Below are 27,822 nucleotides of genomic sequence, written 5' to 3'. Positions count from 1 at the left end.
TGCCTCAAATTTCAGTGTTAAAAAGAGAAAGTAATCCAAGTGTCATGATCAACCAATGATCCATCCAGATTTAATCTTTCCTTATTTGTAGAAATAACAGTTCGAATTGCACAGGTTAACCCAGGCTTATTAGAGTTCGAGAGTTAAGCAGATTGGCCACAGTCACAGCCCTTGGATAGGTTCACTGGGGTTGCTATGCAGAGGGCAACAATGGCAAACCACCTCTGATTATCTGTTGTTTGGAGATTCCCACAGATGGGGTTGCCTTGAGGCAGTTATAACTCAGTAGTACATTGTTGTTTTTCTTATTTGTAAACACACCAAAAAATACTTTAGACAAATGTAATTTTGTGACCTGAATACTTCCACACAATGAAACAGATACATACACCCTTGTAATACATGATAGACAAATATAGGTTTCATGGAATTTCTTCTGTGAAAGTTACTATTATGTGGAAATCTTGTAGATGAGATCAGAAAGTTTTAGGTGGCACTGTCACTTTGCACTTAAACAAGAAGTTTGCAAGACTTTTTTACATTGACAAGAAAATATATTCCTTTGTTCCAGCATCCTGTTCCTTTATGTATCTGCTTACGCATAAAGCTTGTCAGGTAGATTAGAACAATTGGGCATGTAGATACAGGGGGAAATATAACACCAGAATACCACCCAAACTCCAATGTCTTATTTCTACAATCTCTGACCATGCAAAGATGTCACTTAATATTTGAAATATTTTTATTAAAGGTAGTGTTTTTGTATGTAAGGTTTTCTGCAAACCTGGTTATTTTCTGAATTTCCAAAACTTTGTATGAGTGTTGTGCAAATTGGCATTGTGAGGATTTGAATGGGGATATTTATTGTAGACCCCAATAAATAGCACTATATCTAACAGTAAATTGCTTGGCTCTGTAACAAATGATAAAATCTGTAAAATCCAATAAATAAAAGCAGAGATTTTTTTGTACTTGGGAGACTCCCCAGATATTGGAGGGGAGTCTTTATAAATTAATAAAAATTAAAAGCAATTAAAAAATTATACCATCTTCTCTATAAAAATTTGTTGAATTTTCTTCAAATTAAGGAACTGAATTGTCTACCAATATGGCAATTCAGCATGTACAAATTGTACAAATGAATGCTATTTAATTTTGTAGGTATACGGCATTAATTGCCATTACAATGAAATTAGCTATTTTGAATAGCTGGGAAGAACAAGTTAATCTCATGTGTACAGCAACGATACATGGCTCTTGGCATTCTTATCAACAACATCAACTATATCAACAACATCAAACGGGTTCAGGAGGATTGGCTATTTTTCACCCTACATGTGGTATTCTTATGTACGACTAGATTTAATGCCCATTTTAAATACCAATAAAATGGGCGCTATAAGGGCGCGACCGATGGTGTGGCGATCGTAAAAGAGTTCTGTATAGGGAGGGAGGCAGGTGGAAGAGGGGCATGAGGCGTGCTGGTGGCGCAGTGGGCCTCGGGGAGTCTACCGCGGGCAAACTAACCTGGGCTAGGGCAGCGGCGGTGTGAAGGAGCCGAGGAGGGCATCTGCGGCCATGTTGCGGTGGACGGGCGGCGAGGGCTGTGCACGGCGCAGGGGGCGGCACGGTGGAGTGCTTTGGTGCATGGCGAAGTAGAGGGCGGGCGCAATGTCTGGGGCCGTTGCGTACTGCGGAGCGGCTCGGCGGCAGCCTTGTCCTCTCAGCGGTGCTCTTTGAGGGCGGTGGCTGGGCGTGGCGGCGTTTGCGAAGTCCTCCTCGTCTCGGGGGCCATCGTGGAGGTTGCTGGCTGGGCACGCTGGCGTCGGCGAAGCTTGGAGGGCGGTGAGCATGTTGGCTGTTGTCGGCGGTGTGCGGCTTCCCGCTGAGCGGCTCGTTGTCGTCGTCTCGGGGGCCATATTGGAGGGTCCATGCTGGGTGGAGGTCGGGGAGCATCTTGGCTGGAGAGTTCTCGGTGCGGCGTTCGGGAGACGGGCCAAGTGGCTAACTTGGCCCTGGAGTGCCACTCGCGGCTCCTGATTCGCTCCTCAGAGTTTTTATACCAGACAGGGCCCGCCCTAACTCCTCCCCAACAACCTTACTCCTTTAGTTAATCCGCTCCGCAGGAGCGGATTAAAGATTATTATTCTCCTGGATGAGGCCCTAGATGTAATATATGATACCCTAGAGATGAGGGAACTCTTGCAATCCCCCCCCCTGCATTTATTATTCTTTACCAATTAGCAGAACTTTGGCTCCAAAATATTTTTTTTCAGTTCGCAGATGAATATTTTTGGCAAATTTTGGCGACAGCCATGGGTTGTAAATTTGCCCCTCAATTAGCCGACCTGTGTATGGAGAGGTTTGAAGAGAAATACATCTTTTCAAGTATATATAAACAAATTATTGTGAGTAAATGATTTTTGGATGACATCTTTTTGATATGGGATGGTTCAGAAGAAACATTACTTCAGTTCACAAAACATATTAACATGGTTCATAGAACCATTAAATTTGAACTGAACTATAATGAGGACAGCACCGATTTTTTAGATGTAATAGTTAGGAATCAAGGCAATACCATCCAAACAGATGTTAGCTCCTTTCAAGCAATCTCTTAAAACATGCTCTCTATAAGGCCAAACAAATTCCAAGATATATTCTTTTGATGCCAAAAAATAAAATCAATATTACAGATAAAATGTTTGTTTTAACTTAACAACAAACATTAACATAAAATTAAAAATACCATTAATAAGTATTGGTATCTCCTCTTTTAACATTCCAAGGTGCATCTCAATTCTTTTGTTTGCCCAGAAACAATAAAAAAAATCTCAAGGACATGCTGGTTCACAGCAGCTTCTCCCACATAGAACTGGCAGTAAACACTGTAAATGGAAAAGGGTTACCAAATGTTTTTTCCCCCCTTGCCACCACTGTAGATTGTTTCAGCATGCTATAAAAAAATGCAAAGCTTTAAGGGTTCCAATGATAGAACTTTCTCTATCAATCAGTATATAACTTGTACTACATCTGGTGTTATATATTTAGTGGAAAGTAAATCTAAGAATAATATAGATTTCACATCTAGACCTTTAAGAGTACGTATCCTTGAACACCTAAGCAGTCTCAAAAATCATTGAACCTCTGCGCCAGTGGTCCAACACTGTAGAACGATTCAACAAACCATGAAAGATCTTCAGTTTTATGGCATTGAGAAGATCACAGTGCCCAAGGAACATCTGATATTTGCTCTAAAGAGAAGAGAGACCTTTTGGATATTCACTTTTGGGACTCTGGAACCAATGGGTTTAAATCAAGAGATTGACTGGATGTGTGTTTAAGCACAAAATGTTGCTGTTTTCTTTGTTTCTTCTTCTCGCTGATTCTAATGTACATGAAAAGGTGCCTGTTCTCAGGTACACAATACAAAGTTTCCCCGCCCCCTCCTTCTGGCTCTGGCTGGCTGCAGTTGGTCAGAAATGGCTCTCTGTCAGCACTGTTGCATCGTCCTCTTACTTTATAAGATTCTCTCCCTCATCATTCCACCACTTCACTCATTGCAATACATGCACTAATAAGGAAACACGCCATTGAACATTTTTGGGTAGCCTTTGGAAGGTAAATTTCATTCCATCTTTTCCCCTTTCTGTTATTAGGTGTTAACAGTTTGATTACATTTTTCATAATTGATTTTTTATAGAGAGCTAATGACTGAAAACTAGATATCTTTCATTAAGTGATTCTGATACTTTGCAGTAAGTTTTATGACTTCACAATTTCTTCTGTTATGTATTAACTTGAATTGTGTAGAATTACAGTGTATTTCTTTATCTTTTACAGACGCTTACTTTGGAGCTTTTATTGGCTGCTGTATGTATTTTATATATGTGTTAAGAACGGGTGTGTTAAAACCAGACCTTTGAAGAAGGCCCTAAAAGGGCTGAAACACGTCAGTCTTTTTGGTTGACATAGTACACAGCATACTGGCTTGCAATAGCCTATGTGCTGGATATATATTTTTAATTCCTAAAGTTGTTGTTTTTTAATTGTGCACATTAAAAATAATATAATTTTAACAACAATACAGACATTCAACCTTTGTAGGTCCTAACTGTTACCAGTTGGTTTTATGGTTCCAGTTCCCCCCACTTGGTTTTTATTCTTAGCTTTATGCCTTATTTTATACTGACAAAAACTTGCCTGCTAAATATTCTCTTAGTAATATTTTTACTGTCACCGCCCTGTAGTTGGTCCCTTTGCATAGACATGTTTATGTCCCACTTTAAAGTATGCCTTCCCAGCTTGTGGCTAACTTAAGTAGAATGCTGCTCAGTCCCCTTGAGAGGCAATCAGGGTCTTGATTAAACCACCTGTTATTTGGATGCTGTTAAGTACCTGTTAGAACCTACGTGTGACTAGTGGACTGCATTTCATGGGTCATGTGTGATACATGTTCAGATTCTAAATATTTATTGTATTTAATATCTGGTTAAACCTGATTTATTTTTAAGCATTTACCATAAGATTTAGCATAAGATGGAAATGGAAATTCAATCAGTTGCCATAAAAAGTATTTTGAAAATTACATGACAGATGGAGTGGTTAGATCATAAGTAGAATTAGGAGACATTTGTTATACTTTTTGTGGTAATAGGGACAAAGTGTTTGAGTTAAGACACTTTAAATTCTTATATGGACTGCTAGAAGATTTGAGTGAGAAGAGACTTTTGGAGGAGAAGGTAAACTTATAACCCAGGTCACTTGTCAATGGGCTGTACAGCAACCTCTCTCCATGAGTCTAATAACAAAGCTTCTGAGTGTTTGGGCCGCTGAATCACTTGTAGTGTGATGTGAAATATTGCATATTGTTCTGTTAAATTTGAAGTGATTGTGTGTAGGTGTGTGCATCTGAGTAATTGTGGCAGCACCAGTTTCCCACACTGATACCTTCAGTTGATCTCAAACTGAAAGGAATACTACTTATCCTGCCTTTTCAGAATTATCTTTTTCTTTCCTTTGAAAGTCTGTGAGATGTCTGCACTTTCAGGGTGTCATTTTGAAAGCCTGTGACATAGGTTGTTTAATTTCAGAAAGGGTATTTGTGGACGTTTCTTTCTAAGCAATCATCTCTCCAGCCCACAGTGCTCAAGTTCCCATCCATGACATTAAAACAGTTGAAGGAAGGATAGCTTGATGAGTCATAGAGGATCTTGCAGGCTTAAATCCAGACAATTGATACTGGGAACAGAGATGTCCACTGTGACATCAGAGCAAATCAGGCAATGGCTAAGGGTAACAGGAAGAATTCAACCTGCCAATCTCTACATTAAGGTAGTCCACCAGGATGATTGGTGTCATTTCCTCTGTTCAGAAAGCAAGTTAAAACAGACCAAGGAGTTGGATGCCTCATCTAGCAGTGCCTGTAGCTGTACCATGAGCATATATTCAGGTGCTCACACCTTTAAAAAGGTGGGTCAGCCGTGCAGCAATGGGCTGTTAAGGAAGCCTGATAACCAGAAGATGGTATCCTTTTCTACTCCAAAGTGATACTCGCTGATCTTGAGAAGCCAACCTATACCACCTTGGTGGATTAAGGACTCAAGCTATGCTGGTGGCTTTGACAGCCTTAAGCACCTTGTCAATATCTTCAAGATCCCCATTTTGGCTGTAAGCATATTGGTTCAACATTTTTATTATGAAAGGAACTGGCAAAGATGCTACAATCTTACATCTACCCTAAATTGGTACAGGATTTATTTTGGGACCAGACTGATGCTTAATTGTCTATGCTATCCATTATTTAACAGCTGGTATTACCTTGGGATAATATGAAGGATAAGCATGTAAGAATAGAAGCCCTCTCTTTGAGGACCATGTAGGTATTTGGGCTGGGTAATAACAAATGTGGGAGTGGTAGAAGAGTTATTATATCAGTTAACAGTCACTGCCCATCTTTACAACCAGGCAGCACTCAGAATTACCATCCCCCTGCTACCAGTTTGGAAAATTCTATTTTTTCATTGGCATTTTAAATGCTGGCTATTGCTCGATTCATGACCAAACTATGGGCAGCAATTCTGTGTTGGAATGGAAATGCAAACCATAAGTTTGTGGTCTAGATGTAGCACCAAACAATTTTTCTCAACAGGAAGGGAGGGGGGAAGAGATTGGACCTGAGGTTGACCTGAGGTTAGTTCATGTAATTACAAACCATGGTTAGCCATTGCATTTAGACAAGCTTGTTAGTTCCTGCACCATTTCTCTCTCATTCCATAATGCTAGTGAGCATTATTGTGATCCCTGACTTCTAGAGACATTTAGTGGAATTCAGAATTTGCCTTTCAGGTACACAATGCTGTTGAAATTTCCTAAAATAAGCATTGAGATGCAGAAAACACTTCTAGTTAACAATCTTGTGTAGCTTTGGATATGTAAGCAAGTACTTAGTGTGAGTAAAAGCCATTACTGTTTCCACAAGATAATCATGAGGAATATGTACTCTATATAGGTGCCTTAAAATTTGGTCTCAGTTGATAGATCCACTGTTTACTTATAAAGAATTTAAGGGATTGAAATTGGTTTGGATTTTGCATGCAGGTTACCATTTTTTTTAGCTTTGTACTTTTAAAAGTACTCTCACATGACTCTCTTTTAATATGGAAGTAAGAACAATTATAACATTCCATTTTCAATGTAGTCAGTGGGTTTAGAAGAGTGTAACTCAGCTTAGGACTGCACTGAATTTCTTTTCCTTGTGGAAACTAATTATAAACAAAGAGGAAAGTATCCAGAGTTGATTGGAGGCATAATTTTAACCTATTCACGGCCATCGGAAAATGCCCAGATTTCATTGACAGAAATCTGGGTAGTATGTCTAAACAGGAGCAGATATTAAGACTTTAGAATGAAGGGGCTGAATCCAAACAGTTTTTTTCATTCAATCTCACAGTCTACATCCCACATGGCTTTTGTTCACTCATGTCCCACAATTCTCAGCATAAACTTTTTGAATGTTCAAAAACGTCCCCTTTCCTCCTCTCAAGCAGAAAACTGATTGGATCTCTCCCATAGTCAGGTGACTTCTTTGTGGCCAGGTAGCAAACTGTTTTTTTTTTTTTTTGGCAGAAAACTTAAAAACAAAAGCTTTATATATTTACAGCAGATCAAATATAACTTTTTAAAGTGTACACTTCTTTTAAGGCTTTTTTAAAAAAGAAAATATTTACTTTGATGTATATTAGAGGACAGGCTTTTGACAAATTATACCTATGAAAGCATTTTGACAAACTGCCATGCAATGTGCATCTTGACTAATGATGAAGGAAAATATACAGCCCTAATCTATTCAGCATACATGTCAAACACTTACAGTCTAGGCAATTCTTCTTTTGTTTTCTCTTTTTTAAAAATCCTTATTTGGCAGTATTTATTTTACTTGTTTTTGTATTTCCTTTTAAATGATTCCGTGATTACCATACTGTAGTCTAGTCCGTAACAACCTGAGGCACTAAACACTTCTGCCTTACTTCATTGTCTTCAAAAGTAATTGTCCTGTTCCTCTTAGGCTCTATCCATGAGTTGTGTATTACAGCATTATTCGGGATTGGGTCCGCTTCCACTATTGAAACCACTCGCTTTTTCATTTTACTTTTCAGAACTTTTTGAAATTTCTGCCTAGTGAATGCATATAAAAGAGGGTGGAAGATGGTAGTTCCATATGCCATGACTAGAAAACACAATCTCAACTTTACCAAAAGGTCACTTGGGCCCAAACATAAAATTGTTGTATTTAAAACAGTAATTGGTGTCCAGCAGAGAAGAAAAGTTGAAATGATCAACAGTGACATCCTGAAGACTCTCTTCTGTCTTTCCCGTCTTTCGCGATGTCGCTTTACTGCCCGCCGTAAGGCAATTATGACTGACACTGAAGTCCTTACACCAAAGACCACATTTCTCCCTCCACTGCTTTGTGATGCATCAGTGGTCTCATGTTGTGTGGACAAAGAAATGGTCTTTTTCTTTCTTGCTTTTTTCTTCTGCCCTGTAGAAAACCTTGTGCCTATTCGGATATTCAGTGCCTGGAGTATTTTGCTATATGTGATTAGCATTACTATAACAGTAAAAAAAAAGATAGGAATTTGTACTAAAAGGTGGTAGTACATCCCTAGTTCTGTGTGGTATTCATTTGCACTAACACACAGAAGTGTCTTGTTTTCCCAAGTATTTGTACTTTGAAGACTGAAGAAGCTGACTTCGATGAATGGAATCAGGAATGCAAAAAAAGAGACGATCCATATTGATGTCATAAGCATCACAGCCCTTCCCATTGTCAAAATCCGATTAGCTGGTTTCACAGAGATATCGTATCGGTCCAAAGTGATAGCGAAGACATTGATGGCGGTGGAGACGCTTGCGAAAGACACACAAGCCTCGTGGAAGCAGCAGATCAGTGCAGAGTTACTCTCCAATGAAAGCAGAAGAATAACTATAGTTAGAGGAATACATCCCATACAAATTATTACATCGAGAACATGAAGGTTCATTGTAATAATGTTACTGACAGAGTTGATTAAGTTGGATTTCATGCAGTAAAGTACCAATACGGTGAGGTTGCTGCCAAGTCCCAACACAATTTCCAGCATCAGAAATCCAGCAAGAGAAACTTGAAAGCTTAATGGATAAGACAGTGGCTGGTACATATTGGTGCTGATGTCATCAATGGCATCTCGAACTGTAATGTTAGATTCAGACTGCATGTTGACTTCTGGAATGGAAGAGAAACACATTTTTTTTGTTGGAGGATCGTTTGGCCCTAAAAAGATGAGAGAGACAATATAAAGCAGTTTGAATTTGGATGTTCTTATGGTGAATCGCATATATATATAGACAAGCAGCTTTAATTGTACTTTAACAGACAGTAAATTTGGAATTGTACTTGGATTGTGGGATTTTGAGATATTAAAAATTACAGATTTTTAAATAAAAAGCAACAACAAAGGCAGTTGTCACACCCCAGTATTTGCAACCCGGATGATATATATGCATAGATACAGTTTGTGATCATTGGAAAAGTAAATCAAACTATTTTATATAAGAGTATGAGGAAGGACCTAGATTTGAAAGAAATCCTCCTCCTGGAAGAATTCTTTGTATTTAAATTGCTGTTTCATTGCTACTTCAGAAGTTGTGCTGAATGTATTGAAATGGTATAGCATTGTCTACTTGAAAGTTTCTCATGTGTGTTTCTCTGTGCATAACTACATGTATACACAAAACTATGTCGTCACATGTTTATTCTTGTGCTTAATTGTAAAACTGTAAAAATTGTAAAACTGCTGAGATTCTTTTCATTTTATTTATTTAGATTTCTATACAGCCCTTCCCTACGGCTCTGGGCATATATTTTGCATTTATATATTGCATATATTTCCATTCTAGGAAATTCTGGCTACTAACAGCCAATATTTCATATAAAAAGCAAAAAAAATTAATTGTGGCACCTTTTTCACATCTAAATTTAAGAACATATATTAGTTAACACAGTGGGGATGTGCAGACAGACGTAAATAGATCCAGGGTATGTGGATTTCAGTGTTGCAATATAGGGTTATTTCTCTAATTATAAAGTTTTGATAGTGAACTGGCATTAATTGTAGAAATATGACCACACTATATTTTATTACAAACTATTGTTTATAATACTAATATACCATATTTATGTGAGGTGTTTGATAGCTACTGTTTTGGACCAATGCATCCTTTGCATTGCAACAAACAATGTAAATATTTGATGTCACCCTGCAAGCTTTGTATGCCTGTCTAAATGTATATCATAGTGTTTTGCAATATATTTTTAAATGATTCAGGGATATTAGCGATAAGCTGAAACAACTGGTATCATAGCTTATCCCCTTTGAATAAGCTGCAGGAATTTGCAAAGCAAAATTTGACAAAAATGGAAATTTCCCCATGAACCAGCTTTTAGACAGGCAGCTTTAAGCAGTGAGACTTTGTTGGATCTGTTATTAAGATAGGCAGTTGAATGAAATAACAATATTCAATGGGAAGGTAATTAAAATGAAATGCATCTCCAGAACTGTAAATGTGAAGCAGAGGTTGGGTACATGCAGCATCTGACCTACCTGTTTTCTCTTGCCTCAAGGGCCTCTCAGCTTGCTGGAGCAGCTTGTCATAAATTCATACATGGTGTCACTGACAGATTTTGACAAGTGTTTTCACCTGGCAACAGAGAGATGGCTGCAATCTGTTTCCTGCCTTGCAGAATATTTTAGTTTTTCCTTTTCCTCCAATACTTTTAGCAGTAGATTTTTTTAAAAAGAAAACCAAAGGATATGATTCCCTGATACGTTTCTATAGACCAGTATCAGAGAGATATGAATTATCTTTCCCTTTTAAAGCCATTAGTGGAAAGCAGAGCTTCTGTAAGAGGCTTGTGATTTTTTTTTACCCTTTTTGTGTTGCCTGGCACCATTTTTTAAAATTTTCCCAGATGGAGCAAAGTAAAAATGGTTAAGGAATAACTGACTTCTGAAATGTATTCAGACATCCTCTTGTTATAGGTGTACTCTGATTTCGATTGGATTTTGGTGCATTTATCTGTTGTCACGAGTTTGTCACAGAAGTTATCGTATAATTCAGTTCCTGTGTTTTCACTGAAGCCCGTGAACTGTATCAGCTGATCTGTGATAGTTTTATTAAACTTTAGTCACTGTAACTAATGACTTGGATAATACTTTATAGATTATTTATATAGAGCCTAATTTTAGCATTCTGATGACATACAGAAAGCCACATCCTAGTATACATTCATCAGCCATTTCCACAGGTCTGGTTTCACATTATAAATCCCCCTTTTTAGTGAGATGCTCACCATTTTGCTGTAGTCATAAACCCTTGATTTAATCTTCTCTCCATGAATACTTGGATCAGGTGCCTTAATCTTCTTTCTATGCTGATGCGTTGCATGTATTTAAGGGGTAATATAGATGTTCTCCATGGTTTTGTGCTGGTTCCTTTGTCTTTCAAAAAATAAAAAGCATATCCTGATGCTTGTAGGGCAGATGGCTCAGAAGATTCCCCAAGCTACTGTATTCTTCATGTGGCTATAACCAAAACCAAATTAGAGGATCTGTACCCTTGAAGACAGAGAGAAAGAGAGAAAAAGGTTCAAATAGACATTCTAGCATAAAGGGATTCCAAGTATTTCTAAGGATAACATTTTCATATAAGGTCATCTGAAGGCACATTGTGTAACATTGCACCTTTTAAAGAGTGTAAATTTTTTGTGTGAAGTATGTAGAATTAAGCACATTTATTTGTTTACTTTTAATTATAGTGGTTTTTTCCCCATCTCTGAAGTCAAATCAGTTTCTACTGTGTACATTTCAAAATATTAAAGGTAAAAGACAGTATGGCAGTAAAAGGGGGAAATTGCTGCAGTATTTTTCTAAGTGTGTCCATAGGTGCTATTTTTGCAGTGTTCATGACTAGCTGTGTACTCCTAAGAATGCTTTCCTGGGAGTAAACCCTATTGGCTGTAACTGAGTAGACCTCTTTAGGATTACTCTCTAGTTTAACACAGTTCTGGGTTGACTTCATGTGACCATGGAAGAGCGTGTGCTGTTCCATGGGGATTACAGCTGTTTTCATTCAAAATTCCCTACTTTGTGTGAGCTTATTTACATAACATTTATTCAAGCATACCTGCAGTAACAAAGCGGTTAATAGAGTAACACACATGCACAAAAATAGGCATTTTTCTTGTGAGCACATCAGGGTTTAGTGATATAACCAATCCTCCCCAAAAGAGCATCTCTGGTCTTTTATATTTTGAATCTATTTACAACATACACAAATGTCGGTAATTTAAAAAGAATGACCTGTACTAAAATCCCTTTTTAACGGCATTAATTTTTTTTTAAGCAACAGGACCTTAAGCTGCACCATCTCTAAGAGCTTTTTGGCACAGGAATGGTAATTTTCCACATTTATGCATTTATAGAAAAGCACACAAAGAACTGCATTTTTTTTTATCCAGTGGAAGAAAAGCACATTTGACTATTTAACATGGTATGTGTCATCAAACATATGAACAGAAAGTTTAAAAAGTCAGAATTTTAAAGTTGATCCTGCAATCTCATCCCCATCACAAACATTTTTTTGCTGAGGCGCCGTACCATAATAAGGAATGCACCTTACCTCCACTGAGGATTGGATAAATTCCCGAAGCTGGTGGAGCCGTTCCATTTTAGAGGGATTCATTGTTGGGGGTGGTGGTGGGGGGTTTTGAATTTTTTTGTTCACTTGTTAGCAGAGTACAAGGGGAAGAGAGTGAACAGCATCTCTCCAAAACAGGACCTCAATGCAAATTTGTGCTTGTGCTGTGCCATTGTTTCAGCGTTTTGTTCACGCCTGCTGCACGGAATGCTGCTCTCAGAGCCTGCTGCAGTCTCCCGCTTCCTACTGTAGAATCAATAAGCGTCTGAAAAGGCATAATGAAAGTAATTTAACATACTGAAGCCTTGTCTCCAGAGACAACATTGAGGCTCGGTCGTTGTGGAACAGGAACGGCACAGGCTGCTTTCGGAAAGCTTGTTCTGGGCAGCCTGTGGGGAATGACAAGCCTACCTTGTCGCTTCTCCTTCACTGCAGAGAGATGCAGTGCATTCACTAATTTTGATTGGTCAGCGATGGTTGGGCTTAAACTGTGCTTCATGCCTATGGGAGTGAATTTTCTTTTTTCCTCCTTTTAGATGAGGATTCTTTTTTAAAGGGCTAAATTTACAAAAGTGATTTGTGTTTCCTTTGAATGCGTTAAGGAAATGGAGTTTTAGTTCAACTGTCGTTCCCCCAACCCACCCCCCGTGGGCTTCTCACTACATGTGCCACGTGAGATCACACTAGTAGGTGAACACAACATGTGCCTCTGTTGTATATATTGTACTTAGTTTATTATGTTGGTTGTATAGGCGGTATCTATTTTTTTTCCTCAGTCTGTTCTACGATAGCTTGTAATGCAAAACCAGCTGTGTCTTTGGTAGTGGATGTCACTTAATCTTTGCTAATATCTTTTGTAGAATGGATCAGCATTTGTTCCTTCTTTTTGGAATAAACTGTCTTTATGATAAACAGAAATGTGAAAAGAGATAAGAACATAAGAAGAGCTCTGCTGGATCAGGCCAGTACATCTAGTCTGCCATCCTGTCTCACAAGTGGCTAACCAGTTCCTTTGAATGGCCGGTAACAGGGCATAGAGACTGAGGTCTTCCCCTGATCTTGCCTCCTGATTCTGGGGTTCAGATGATTAGTGACTATGGCTAGTAGTCATTGATAGACTTATCCTCCATGAATCTATCTAATCCCTTTTAAAGCTGTTTATTCCTTAAGCCATCGCTACATCTTTTGGAAGCGAATTTCACATTTTCATTACTCTCTATTTCCTTTTGCCCATCCTAAACCTACTGCCTATCAGCTTCAAATTCTAGTATTTTGTGAGAGGGAGAAAAAAATGATCTTTGTCAACTACCTCCATCCCATGGATATTTTTATAAACCTCTATCATGCCCCCTCTTACTCACCTCTTTTCTAAACTGAAAAGTCTCAGGCTCTTCAGCCTTCTCTCATAGGGAAGGTTCTCCAACCCCTAATCATCTTGGTTGTCCTCCTCTGTGCTTTTTCCAGGTCTGTAATGTCCTTTTAGAGATACAGTGACCGGAACTGTACACAGTCTTCCCAAAAGAGGCCACACAATAGATCCATACAGGAGTGTTATTACAGTATTGGCTGTTTTATTCTCATTCCCTTTCCTGTTGTTGTAAGGTGCGAAGTTGTGTCTGGCCCATCGCGACCCCATGGACAATTATCCTCCAGGCCTTCCTGTCCTCTACCATTCCCCGGAGCACTGACTGCTTCAGTGACTCCATCCATTCCCTTTCCTAACAAACCCTAACATAGAGTTTGCCTTTTTCACAGGGTTGACACTTTCATTGAGCTCTTCAAGTTTTTTCCCCATCTCAGTCTCAGCAAGATTTTGTCTTATATGCTTGTAATGTTTACTTTTGTACATTTTTTCACTGGTGGTGTTCACAAATTCTGGCTTAATATAGATCATTTGCACAGTGATATGCAGTGAACGTTAACATTGTATGAATAGTGTTGTGTGTTTTTGAACACTGATCTTATTTGTTCTTCTGCTTTTATAAGCTCTTTCCTTTATCTTGTCTTTGTTTTTCATTTTCATTTTAAACAATGTTCAGTTTCTTGATCTTTATTCATATATCAGTAAGATCATTAATGGTGGTGGGTACATGATTTGCAACTGAACCAAGGAATCAGAATACTTTATTATGTCTAAGCTGTGAATAATACATATCTAGAAATTGCCCTTTATTAGGTTAATGGGAGTGTATAGATGTGAGCTGCATTTTAATGGAAACAAGCTACTGTCCAGTTTGTACAAGTGACTTGACTATCCAGCTGTGGCCGGTTCAATAATGAAAACTGTCAAAAAGGTCTTGGCTGTTGATGTGGAAAACTTCAACGTAGGTAGTGTCTTTTGAGAACAGCAGTTGCACATTAAAGCTCTTATAAAACTTCTTGTAAAGTGATAGCTATGTAGAATTGTTGTTAAAGGGAGGCTTAATTTCATTTCAAACAACTACCAGCAGCCTGAGCATCTTGTGGTATTGCCAGCTTTATCAGAAAATATTAATGGCAAGGTAGAACTAACAGGGAATTCACAAACTTTGCATCTCCCCTCCCCAATTTAAAGGTTGGGCAGGCTCCTTTCCTACCCAGAAGTCACACTAGGCTTAGGAAGTCCTTCATAGAAGTAAACAGATCTCCTACTTCCAGAGTATAAGAATGAGAGAAGGAAAGGTAGAGGATTCCTCTGTGGATTGATTCTGACTTCAAAGATTTTTTTGAAGCCATGAGACTTCTCACTGTCTTTGTATGCCTCTAAATGCAGCAGAAGTTACCCCTCCCACCCACCCCACCCCCCAAAAAAGAAAAAGAAAAATGCCTGTCACTTAGCATTGGCAACCTATTTGCTTATACTTGCTATTAAAAAATACATGTTCATCTCTGGTGAGTGGAGCCCTGAAACTTACCCAATATTTTGAGTCATTTTCTAGTGTTTTCCTGATCTGACTTTGTTTTGTCATCTTATCTAAACATGGGACTGAGTTACTGGGTGCATGTTGAATGTGTCTGCAGATGTATCCTTTCTACTGAGTTCTGTAATACTGTTTTTGGAATCTTATAGAGACAAAAAGAAGTAGAATCCTTGTAAATATATTCATCCTGGACTCCAAAGCTAATTTCCTCTTCTGTTTCTCCCTTGCTTTAGAATGAAATAATTTTTATTCCCCCCCCCCAAAAAAAGTTCTTTGTATTGGAAAAGGTTGCTAGTTTTACCCTTGTTATATTATACTCATTTAACTCTAACCTCTTTAGCTGCTAACACATATCAAACTCTGTTGTTGTTGGAGTGACTCCAGTTCTGTTTCATAAGCTTTTTAAATACATACTGGAATATAACAAGAGGGAACTTTTTTTTTGGGGGGGGGGGTTGGCTTTTGAGCTGTGCCTGTTGAATTTCACAGCTATGACACTTTGCTTGTCAGGTTTGCTCAACACTTTCTCGGAAGGTGTTCTGATATATATAATTTATATTTATTAGCAACAAGTAACATACCTAGGAAGGGAAGGCAGTGTGGTGTAGCCCAATCTTGCCAGATCTTGGAAGCTAAGCAAGGTTGGCCAAGTAGGAGCTTGGATGGGCGACAATCGGAAAAGGCTGGGATTGCTCTGCATAGGAAAGGAATGGCAAACTACCTCTGCTTCTCTCTTGCTTTGCAAGACTCTTGCCCTGGTTGCCATAAATCACTTGTACCTTGATAGCACTTCTGTACCTTGGTTGCCATTTTCTGTTACAATACTAATGGAACAACAAATAATAGCATATCCTACATACAGTCTCTTGGCAAAGTAGCTGAGGACTTTCAAGGCGTATTCTTGTCATGATGTGTTTGTTTGTTTATTTATTTATTTATATTTATATACCTCCCTCTCTTGAGGCTCAGGGCGGTTCACATAAAACATAGAAAACTAGTAATCAATCATAACGATTTTCATACAACATAAATAATATGACCATTAAACTGTAACATAGGTGCAAACTATAACAATTCAAACAGGTCCAGAGCAGAACATATAGGTGGATTTTTTGGGATGGAGGGAGCAGGGGCCCTGCAGATGTTGCTGGTCGCTTGGTCCCAACCAAAAGCCTGGTGGAAGAGCTCCCTGCGGAACTGTTTTATGATATCTGAATACAACCTCTGTGTTCATAGGCCTCTCAAAGCTTTTTCATTGGATAGAATCAAAACTTTTTAGCTGCCTAGAGTTAGAACTACAAGTGCTATATAATCTCATGCTTCAGACGTAAACTACAGATGCTTAACTGGTAAAGTCTCTTGGTTTAATTTGCCCTATTTGGCTTTCTATTTTTAGTGTTTGTTTTCAACATGGAGGTGTTAGAATAAAATTTCACATGCATGTCTACCATGTGATTACAGAGTTCAGGTTCCAAAACCAGCTTCACCTCTTGAAGACATACAGCCCATCATGGAAGCTAGTGTTGTAGATGCAGAGCAGTGTGTTCTAGGGTTGAAATACCAACATCTGCATCCTTTTCAAAGAGGGAAAGAATTTTGCAGTGCACAGTATTTGAAATAAGACTTTCTGAAGACTGCTTCAGTGGTATATTCATAGCTGACAATTCATTTTTAATGGTGTCCTGCACAATTTAAAATGTTTGCATTGATAATTAATGAGCTGCTAAAATTCAAGGCCACTTCTAATGCAGTAGTTGGTACAGCACAATAGTTCTATATTTGGTTCTGACTTAGAGGCTGTTCAGACTGGAGACAAGGAGTTTCTTAATATTCTGGAAGTGCTATTCTAGGCAGACTAAGGAATGTTGGCAGAGATTATAATTTGCATTAAGGCTCTTGCCTGTAAGCACTGGATGGTAGATGGGTGGAAGAATCCTATGAGTTGCAGATGATGGTGGTGTCCACTGGACCAACTAAAATGCACTTAGAATCTAGTCAATATCATTCTCCATGTAGTTTAAACCCATTACTGTAGGTTCAATCCTGTGCTGCCAACAGGAACCTTTTCCTGCCCTCCTCTAAGTGACAACCTTTCAAATACTTAAAGAGGGCTATCATGTCCCCTCTCAACCTCCTTTTCTCCAAGCTGAACATTCCCGAGTCCCTCAACCTATCTTTATAGGGCTTGGTCCCTTGGCCCCAGATCATCCTGGTCGCTCTCCTTTGTACCCTTTCAATTTTAACTACGTCCTTCTTGAAGTGAGGCCTCCAGAACTGCACACAGTACTCCAGATGTGGTCTGACCAGTGCTGTATACAATGGGAGTATGACATCTTGTGATTTTGATGTGATGCCCCTGTTGATACAGCCCAAAATGGCATTTGCCTTTTTTACCGCTGCATCACACTGCCTGCTCATGTTTAGCTTACAATCCACAAGTACCCCAAGGTCTCGTTCACACACAGTGTTACCTAGAAGCATATCCCCCATCCAGTAGGCATGCTTTTCATTTTTCTGACCCAGATGCAGAACTTTACACTTATCTTTATTAAATTGCATCTTGTTCTCATTTGCCCATTTTTCCATTGTGTTCAGATCTCGTTGAACTCTGTCTCTATCTTCTGTATTTGCCAGTCCTCCCAATTTGGTGTCATCTGCAAACTTGATGAGTAGTCCCTCCACCCCCTCATCTAGAGCATTAATAAATATGTTAAAAAGTACCGGATCGAGCACCGAGCCCTGAGGTACCCCGCTACTCGCCTCCCTCCAGTCTGATGAAACGCCATTGACAACAACTCTTTGAGTGCGGTTCTCTAACCAGTTCTCTATCCACCTAACTGTCTGAAAATCCAGATTGCAGTCCTTCAATTTATCCATCAGAATATCATGGGGAACCTTATCAAAAGCGTTACTAAAATCCAAGTAAACGAATTTCCACAATCCAGCAAATTTCCACAATCAAATGATCTATCCAGAAATCCACTACAAAGATGTTATAGAGATGACAGAAATGTTCCCGTAGTCCTTCCGTCCCTGTTTACGGAATGTGTATTAACAATCTGACTCTCTTGAACTGCATTCTGAAATGGCACAGGCCATTCTGCTTTGCATTTGGGATGGACCTTAACCATGAAAACCATGCAGTGAGGTATTTTATTGGCTCTGTAAAATGGTACAAATCATATGTCTCTGCCACACTTCCCCACCCTCCCACTTTTCTGTGTAAAATATCAATTTCATATGCTCATAAAGAAATGAGGTTTGTCTCATGAAAGCTTATGCTGGAATAAATTTGGTTAGTCTTAAAAAATACTTTAAAAGCCTCTTGTGGCGCAGAGTGGTAAGGCAGCAGACATGCAGTCTGAAGCTTTGCCCAGGAGGCTGGGAGTTCAATCCCAGCAGCCGGCTCAAGGTTGACTCAGCCTTCCATCTTTCCGAGGTCGGTAAAATGAGTACCCAGCTTGCTGAGGGCTAAACAGTAATGACTGGGGACGGCACTGGCAAACCACCCTATATTGAGTCTGCCATGAAAACGCTAGAGGGCGTCACCCCAAGGGTCAGACATGACCCGGTGCTTACACAGGGGATACCTTTACCTTACTTCTGTACTACTTTGGTGTAAACAGGTATATCTTGTATTATATTTTTATTGTTCTGATATGATTGTGTAATAAACTAATTAAATACAGAATAATAGAACATTTATAAAAAGGGATTTTTAAAAAAGCAATTCTGAAGGTGGACTGCCAGAAGGGTTTTATCCAGAGTTCGACAGGCAAACAAGACTCTCAGGGACTTCTGTCTCACTTTGAGAATGGTGCCCCCATTGCTGATGGAGAGCATGTTCCTTTTTGTGTGCCAGTTGACAACTAGAACAGTGGTCCCCAACCTTTCTATCACCGGGGACCACTCAACGCCTTTTACTGAGGCCCGGTGTGTGTGTGGGGGGTAGTTTATTCCTCTACTCTCAACCACTGCCCTAACGCTCTCTGATCGCTATGGTAATGTTTAAACATCCCTTCAAAATACGATACAGACATGCCACAACAATGAACATAAGGAGCATTTTATTTTCATGGAAATTTTAACTCATGACAATGACAAATCAATGGGAACCCTGAGCTTGTTTCTCTGCAACGAGATAGTCCCATCTGGGAGTGATGGGAGACAATGACACCCGAAGTGTGTTGTAAAGCAGTGGTCCCCAACCTGCGGGCCGCGGCCCGGTGCCGGGCCGCGAAGGCCATGGCGCTGGGCCGCAGCTCCCTCTCCCCGCCCCCCCCCCCCGCAGTAACAAACTTCCCAGGCCGCAAGCTTGGGTAAAAACCTTTAGGCAAGTATGGCAGCATTCTATAGTGGTGACAAACACATAAATTTATAGAATACCTTCCCAGTTCTTCCCTCTCTTTGCCCTTGTTTCATACTAGTTGTCATGTCCCCGCCATGCACTTCCAACAAGACATATAAAACAACTTTAGTCAGTCTTTATCTGTTCAAATCCACCACTGAGTAGTTTCACAACTTTAGTTTCCATTGCCCATGTGTGGCCTACAGTTTGCTGACATATCAGATTCACCTTGCAGTCTTATGAAGTCTTTATTTTTTATCATTTAGTTTAATCTCTTTGGAAAAGAATGTGCTACCAGCTGCTTAACAAAGATTGTCAAAGCAGAGATGACAAAACGCAAGCCTATACTCATCGCTAATTTCCTACTTCCTGTTGGAACTGATGAGAGATGCATGTGAAAACATACTGTTGCTTTGAAAGGAGATCCAGTGATTAAACCATGACAGTAAGGAATACGTTTGCACACATCTGTCAATGACAAATGTGTGCCCTGCTTTACTTTAGGCAACTAAGTAATGTATTGGTGGATGGTGATTTCCTTGTGTTAACTGATGAGCCAAAGTAATTAAAACTATCCATCAGACCTTGTGTTCAATTCAAATCTGTGTGCTTGTTCATCCATATTTATTAGTACTTTGTTCTTGGAACTGCCATAACAGTGCATTTGTACTGAATACTATGTGTCTGCTGCCTGGCTTGTATTTCATGTTAAAATGAAGTCAGTGTCTTCAATATACGTTATGTGAAATAAACAATCTTTGCTTGTAAGACTGTTGAGAAAGATAGATGGGTGCTACATCTGCTGAGAGCTTGAGCCAAAAAAGAGATAGGTTTGAGGAATCGAGATAATTAATCTAGTTTTGACAAATTAATGTAAGCATTTAGAAACCTAAATGAACCTGTGGAAGATGTAACAGATGTAATATGTTCCTCTGTGGGACTGTTTTTGCAATTGTTCACATTGGGGCAAACAGGTGGAAAAAATCTGCTTGGAGTCCAAGTGTCATGTGTTTTTTTCAGAGAGCAGCACAGAGAAGAGTTGGCATGTATGTTATATCCTACGTGTTACTTGTTCCTGAATGATGCAGGTGGCTACCCTGTTGTAATAGAGGGTTTTCCATTTGTCTTTATCTGCAGTTGTGATTCCTCATGCATTTAACCTAGGTGTTGTGCATTATGTTCTCTTGTGCTGTATCACTCTGAGAGACTGAGGGACCAAGTCTCCATCCGTATCAGCTGTTAATCAAGTAGTCAGTCAAGCAACTTGCAAGTTGAATTCCAGAAAAAAATTCCTTTGATAGTCAAGGTTCTGGGTTTAGGTTGAAGCTCAAAAAACGTAACTAAAATATATTAACTAATGAGGTTTATCAAAAGAAATGTGAAGTATTTAAGCAGTTCAAAACAGAGAAGAAAATAATAAAATTAAATAACTATCTTAGAACACTTATTCAGGCTTTAGTCCTTAGACCCAGATGTTACCTGGTGAAACTGAAGGTACAGGATCCAGATAGAACTCGAAATCTAAGAAGTACGTGTTCTGGCCACACAAGGCCGAGCCTATAGTCAAAAGGAGGACAAAAGGGGAGCCAGTCCTTCAGGGAAGGACCAAACTGGAATTAATGTGATTTATGCCAGATTGTCTGGCCATTAGTGTCCATTCCATATTGGGCCATCCTGCCAGACTTAATATTTTAAATGTTAACCCGCTCATCTCCTCTCCCCATTCCTGTCCAGCTAGCAGTCCGGAGCTCTTTCCTTAGGAGTGGGGGGCCAGATCTCACCAGCTCCCTGATGGTAATTCCAGGATCTCTACCTGGCCTCAACCATATACCTGGCCCTGTGGAAAGCTAATAACTCTGGCTGGGCCCTTAGTTCTTCTGGGAGCTCATTCCACTAGGCTGGGGCCAGGGCCGAAAAAGCCATGGAACTGGCCAAGGCCAGGCAAATGTCCTGGGGTCCCTGCTTGTATATACATTTACAATACGTATTTTTTTTTTAAAGTGAGGATTGAGAGCTCTGAAGGAACTGGATTTATCACCCTGGGGTTTTATAAGTCTCCTTTTCTCTTTTGGTTGGCAAAAATTAATGGTCCTTTAAAACAAAACCTTAACTAATACATTTATTGGATGGATAAAGTGAAATTATATACAGTTTATAAAAGTACATTGAAAATCCTTTTATTACCAGTTCAAAAAAGTTAACTGTTGTCCTTCCTTCAGAATAATATTGGTTAGTGACTAACATTCGCCTTCCTTTCCTCTTCCCACAACAGACACCCTGTGAGGTGGGTGAGGCTGACAGCCCTGAGATTACTGCTCAGTCAGTAAAGCGCCTCTCGCGCCTCTCGCCACATCAGGCCCCCGCCCGAGGGAGCCCCTGGCAGTCGCGCGAAGCGCGGCTGCCGGGGGTTCCCTTCCTGGCGGGCTGGCGCGGTGAGAGGCGCGAAGTTCCTCCCGGCCTGACGCGGCGAGAGGCGCAAAGCGCCTCTCGCCGCGTCAGCCCGCCAGGCAGGGAACCCCCGGCAGCCGCGCTTCGCGCGACTGCTGGGGGCTCCCTGGGTCGGTGGCCTGATGCGGTGAGAGGCTCTTTGTGCCTCTCGCCGTGTCAGGCCGGGAGGAACTGCGAGCCGCGCTGCGCACGGCTCGCAGTTCCTGGAGCTGGGAATTGGAGGTACCAATCGGCATGATCTGAGTTTTCAGAGAAAGAAACTTCATCTTTTCTAGGTCTCAGCCTGAACAAAATATTATAGTGTTGCTTTGATATCTTTAAACCGCCCGTGGCGCCACGGGCACCACGGACTAAATAATTCGGTAAGGCCTGCCGAGGCGGGATGTGTCCGTGATGAGGAAGGGTCCGGATTGGACCCTTCCTCACGACAGACAATCGGAGGGACGCGCCTGCCGATTGGTACCTCCGATTCCCAGTTCCTCCCGGGCTGACGCGGCGAGAGGCGCAAAGCGCCTCGCGCTGCGTCAGGCCACCGACCCAGGGAGCCCCTGGCAGTCCTGCGAAGCGCGGCTGCCCGGGGTTCCCTGCCTGGCGGGCTGACGCGGCGAGAGGCGCAAAGCGCCTCTCGCCGCGTCAGGCCGCCGCACAAGGGAGCCCTCATCAGTCGCGTGAAGCGCGGCTGCCGGGGGTTCCCTGCCTGGCGGGCTGGTGCGGTGAGAGGCGCGAAGCGCCTCTCGCCGCGTCAGCCCGCCAGGCAGGGAACCCCCGGCAGCCGCGCTTCGCACGACTGCCGGGGGCTTCCTGGGTCGGTGGCCTGACGCGGCGAGAGGCGCTTTGCGCCTCTCGCCGCGTCAGGCCGGGAGGAACTGCGAAGCGCCTCTCGCCGCGTCAGCCTGCCGCCAGTGATAGAAGCTCGCCGCCGCGGACCAGCCCGCCGCCGCCGCAGACCAGCCCGCCGCCGGCCAGCCCGCCGACGTCTGAGGTTAGGACCTAGCGCCCGCTGCATTCCCCTGCAGCGGGCTTGATTACTAGTTTATGTATATGTTGGTTAAACTCCCAGAAACTAAAATTACATATTTAATACAGAAAAGTAACTTCCTATGCAACATTTTTACAGTTCTTTTGACTCTTGTAGAAAAGAGAACAAATAGCCCAGCCTTCTCGCACCTGCAGGCATTAGTTTTACAGCCACACACAATGTCAGTTGTTCCTCAGGTACGGGTCTCAGACACTTTGCTGGCATCAAATGAAGGGTCATTCAAAAGTGGACTATCCCTGCTCTTTGCGAGAAAGTCAGTAATGAGAAAGTACCTGCCAGGTAAACATATGAACTGAAAGAGACAGGGTTCTTTCACCCAAGCATCAACAAACACTGCTGATACACATTATCACCAGTGGTGGTGGAATGTGCTTTCTTGTGGCTTATGGCAACACTATACAGTTTTCAACACAAGAGATGTACAGAAGTGGTTTACCATTGCCTGTCTCTCTATAGTAATCCTATACTTCCTTGGTAGTCTCCCATTCAAATATTAACCAGGACTAACCCTGCTTAGCTACCAAGATCTGGTTAGATTGGGCCACTTTGGTCAGATTGTTAGCACCAATAATGCTTGTGTGTTCCACCTGAGAAGCCTTACTTGGATTGACTGTAAAGGATCCATCTACACTTAAAAATATTGGCCATTTGAAGTTCGGAGAGTCTCTGTGAAACAGGCTCATCAGCTGAAAGTATTCTGTGTTGGTAAATCAGCTAGATTCAAGACCAGTAGTACCTTAGAGCAGTGGTCCCCAACCGTTTTATCACTGGAAACTGGTCAACACTTGCCAATTTAACTGTGGCCTGGGGGATAGTCTTTTGCTGAGGGACGTCGCCACCGCCACCTGAGCCCCTGCTCCGCTTGCTTTCCCGACCTTGCCCCTGACTTCCCGCAGCCCACTGGGGGGCGCTGCCAGCAGCAGCTGCGCAGTACCACGCTGAGGGGAAGCCCCAGCCATCGCGGCCGGTGGAGAGCACCAAAGGTGAGCCGGCGGCAGAGTAGCAGGGCAGCCCCCGAGGCAGCAGCTGGGGAGGAGAGCGATAAGGAGCCACAGCCCGATACCGACTGATCCAAGGACTGGTACTGGTCCCCGGAACGGGGGTTGGGGACCACTGCCTTAGAAGCCAATGAAATTTTCATATCTGATGAAGGGAGCTTTGATTCTTAAAAATTCATACCCCAAAAATCTTGTGAGTACCTCAGATGCTACAGGACTTGAATCTAGCTGCTCTACTTAGATCAACAAGGCTTACTTCTGAAACTGTTGGTACGTGTTGCCTTGCATTTCTGTAGGCCTGCAAGGTACGTGTTGGCTTGCATTTCTGTAGGCATTAATGAATAAAAATGGGTTATGGAGATTTGGGGGCAGATCTGTGTTTCACACTCATAAATACATCTGAACCCTGAAATAAAGTGGAGGCTTTCTTTCTACAAGAATTCCATGGTGGATAAATCCATGTAGAACAGTGATACTCACTCCATGTCTCACATACAGGTATATGACTACTATATGTCCTGTGCACCTCTCCTACTATATAACAGTATTAAATATATATCTATAGCCTACTTCTGAAGGTGTAGATTTTTCTCTCCCAACCACTGTTGAACCGTAGCCAGCCCTTGAATATCTAGAGCAAACAAAAGGGCTTCTCTGCCTCCCTGCACTTTCTTTATCATGAGGAACAGTAGCTCAGAAATTGCCAAGGTGCCCAAAAGAGAATAAGTCATCTGTGGAGAAATGGGAGCAAAGCTATCACCACTCAACTATGGCTGGATTGTTCTTTTCCTGGGTGGGTACCATGGTAGTAGCTACTCTCTCTTCTCTGCTGCCTGGGTGATAGGATGAGAACATAGAGGCTTTGGAGAAGGAGGGTGTATTAGGGAAGAGGGGCCTTTTCCATACCTCCATGGCCCAGGGAGCCCAGGGAGTTTTGCTGCTTACCCATTCTCTAGTCCCTACAGTGTTTCAAAAGGGGGCAACCACAATCCTTACCAAGCAATGGCTTTACACATTTTCCTGGAACATGATGTGGATGCCATACTAGGGAACAGTGCTAAGAAGAGGCATAAGTGGAATGTCAAAGAGACATGTGTACTTCCAAGCCGCTGAATATCACTGATGCAGAAAATGATCCGTAACGTAAAAATGTTTTTGACAACCCTTGCTTTTGGTCTTTAGTATCCTTTGTAAATGGCACGTGCAAGGCAACAGTGGCCATCTAAAAACTAAACATTGATATTGCTCTCATGAACTCTATAAGGCAATGTACACTGATTTGTACCACAGGGTTCCAATAATACTCGGAGTGCTAGATAAATAACAATTCATAACAGAAATGTGTAATGAGAAACTCATAAGCAATTTGCTGACATTTAATTCTTGTCTGAAATGGCTAATTATTGCAATTTTGCTATTTTGATGAGTGATTGGGGGAGATGAGTTTATTCACTGAATAGATGCTTAGGAAAAGCAGGTGGCAAAGGGAGAGCATTTCAGGTCAGATAATGGATTCTTGCTGGGGACAGCAGAAGCAGTACAAACACATCTAGCCAGAAGCAAGGGATATAAGTGTGGCAATAGTTACACTTTATCAAAGAGTCATGCAAATGGGTAATGAAGGGACACATTTTGATGTCCAGGGGACATTTAGATACATTTATCACTTTAAAATGAAAAATGAGACAAAGCAATGGAATTCTCTACTAAACATAGACTATGAATTTGGCTACAAGAGGGGAACAAAGACTTGAAAACACCTTTCCTTTCCTTACCCTGTAAGTTAGGAGCCTGAAAACCATACATGGGAATATTTTATAAATGATTTATAACTGCATAGATAAATGTGGCTATGTTACATGCCTGATAATATCTTTAGTTTCTGTTGTTCTAACATATTCAGTCCAGAGAGTAATGGATGCAAAGTGAAATATTAACAGGGGCAGCTAAAAAGGATATGGACAATTGATACAATAAGTATAAAAGCATCTTTCATGGAGGGTTCTGCTAAAGTAGCCCTTCATCCCAGCAGAAGGTAGTGCATTGCATCTAAGTAATAGGGAAGAGTGATGATATTTTGGAACTATTAAATAAAAGTATTTAGGCAGTTCAAACATTTTCTGTTAAGATTAATGGATATAAGTAGGGAAGCATTTCCAATTGGCTTTGAGTTTTAGCATAGCCCAATCTTTTTTTAAATAATCAACTTCATACAGTTAACAAGGATTAAAATAGCAAGCTTTGAATCCAACCAGGAATCAGCTGCTACTAGTTACAGAGGGCAGAGATGACCGAGCATTATAATCATGGAGTAATAATCTGAACTTGATAGTATGGTACCGGGATAATGTTGAAATCTGAGAGAGTCTGAGCTCTAGTTGCACCACCATTGAGGATACACAGGGAGGGAGAGAAACATTCTTACTCCAGAAAGTTTGCTGGAGTTTATCAAGAGGTTCCAGTGGTCCACTGATCCAGATTGGGCATGCACAGAGCAGTTTAGGAAGAATGATGACCTTGTATAGCTTTGAAGTGGAATAAATTGGCTACCTTTGGTATAAAATAATTTCTTAAGAGTGTCTAAAGCCATTTTTTGTTATGACAGAATTTATATGGGAGTTCCAACTTAAATCATAATTAAACTGTCTGGTACATTTTATTTTATTACCAGAGAACATATAAATTTTTAGATGAAATCGTATAAGGTGCCTTCCAACATTACCTTTGCAGCACCAGAACAGCAGCCATGCATGCATACTCTTTCTGCTGTTCCAATAACATTGCAAGCCCTTCTAAATATGAGAAGTCCCTCATGCTAAAGGTGTTTCCTGGCATCCCCTTGCTTTTTCTGTTTTCTTTCCCAAAACAGGGGCTATTTTGGCTTTTCTCCTCTTCACTGAAGTAGAAGCTGCAAAAGAGAAAGGAATTTTTTTGTAGTTTATCAGATAGGCATTCATGACCAATGTAGGCAGGAAAATCCTTGCTCTGCATATATTAATTTATAATCCTGGCTACATAGTAACCATTTACAATATAACACAAGTTGATATTAAAATGCAAATTATAAATTTGCATTTTAAATTATAAATTTAAATATATATATTTAAATTTAAATATATAAATTGACACTGTATAGTGGTCACTGAATAACACCACAAAAACTGGTAAATTTTAGCAGGGAAGCATCAATGAGAAGCTGGAATTTGTCTTGGCCACTCATACATACCATTAAAAACCATGACCCAGTGGTTAATACACATAGTCAGTATGCATCTGTTAAAAGAAAACAAAAAGGATGGTGTAGTGCAGATATGGAGTTGGCCTTGGAGTCCTAGGTTGAACTTCCTGCTGAACCGTGAAGAACTCTAGATGGTCTTGGTCATCTAAACTTAGTCTGCCTTATGGGACTGCTGCAAGAATAAAGGGAGGAGACATAGGAAAAACCACATAAGCCACCCTACCCTGTACTCCTTGGGGAAAAGGCAGAATAAATATAATCATAAGTATAAATAAAATATAATGAAGAATGAAAGGTGCACACAAAAACAGAACAAACTATGGTTAAAAAAATAATTGCCAAAAGGAGATTCTGTAATGTGGATAGACAAGAGGGGAAGCTACAGCAAATCAAACATTTTATATAAATTAAAAGAAAGCAATTTTTGCTTGCAACAGCAAAGTAGGAGCAGCAAAAAAATAAAAATAGCACTACTAGAAACAGTTCTTCATGCATAGCCAAACAATGAACAGCACTGTGTCATTAGAGGGGATGGAGTAGCTTTCAGCAAAAAGAAACTATGATCCGAATTGCACTGGTGATGAGAACCACCACCAGTCCAAGTTGGTGTT

At 40.7% G+C, this 27,822-nt stretch overlaps 2 protein-coding genes across 5 annotated transcripts in view; one reads left to right on the top strand and one right to left on the bottom strand.

Annotated features, from left to right (window-relative positions):
- The window catches only part of COG5 (component of oligomeric golgi complex 5), a 171,703-nt gene that overhangs the window by 22,012 nt on the left and 121,869 nt on the right, over positions 1-27,822 (top strand). The gene's annotated exons all lie outside the window — the stretch shown is intronic.
- Positions 43-12,745, bottom strand: GPR22 (G protein-coupled receptor 22). Of its 4 annotated transcripts, none has more exons than XM_077338166.1 (4): positions 12,223-12,745; positions 10,895-11,159; positions 10,146-10,242; positions 43-8,815 (listed from the first exon to the last, which is right to left on the bottom strand). In XM_077338166.1, the coding sequence occupies exon 4, from the start codon at positions 8,787-8,789 to the stop codon at positions 7,488-7,490; it is 1,302 nt and encodes a 433-aa protein (XP_077194281.1). In that variant the 5' UTR covers positions 8,790-8,815; positions 10,146-10,242; positions 10,895-11,159; positions 12,223-12,745; the 3' UTR covers positions 43-7,487. The 4 variants fall into 4 exon arrangements, with proteins under 4 accessions (XP_077194281.1, XP_077194283.1, XP_077194282.1 ...); XM_077338168.1 differs by having other exon boundaries at positions 43-8,767; XM_077338167.1 differs by lacking the exon at positions 10,146-10,242 and having other exon boundaries at positions 43-8,767; positions 12,223-12,744.

This window comes from Paroedura picta, chromosome 5 (assembly GCF_049243985.1).
Source record: "Paroedura picta isolate Pp20150507F chromosome 5, Ppicta_v3.0, whole genome shotgun sequence".
In the NCBI taxonomy this organism is placed as follows: Eukaryota; Metazoa; Chordata; class Lepidosauria; order Squamata; family Gekkonidae; genus Paroedura; species Paroedura picta.
Note: the sequence above shows the minus strand (reverse complement) of the source record. Positions and strands in the feature narration are given on the sequence as shown.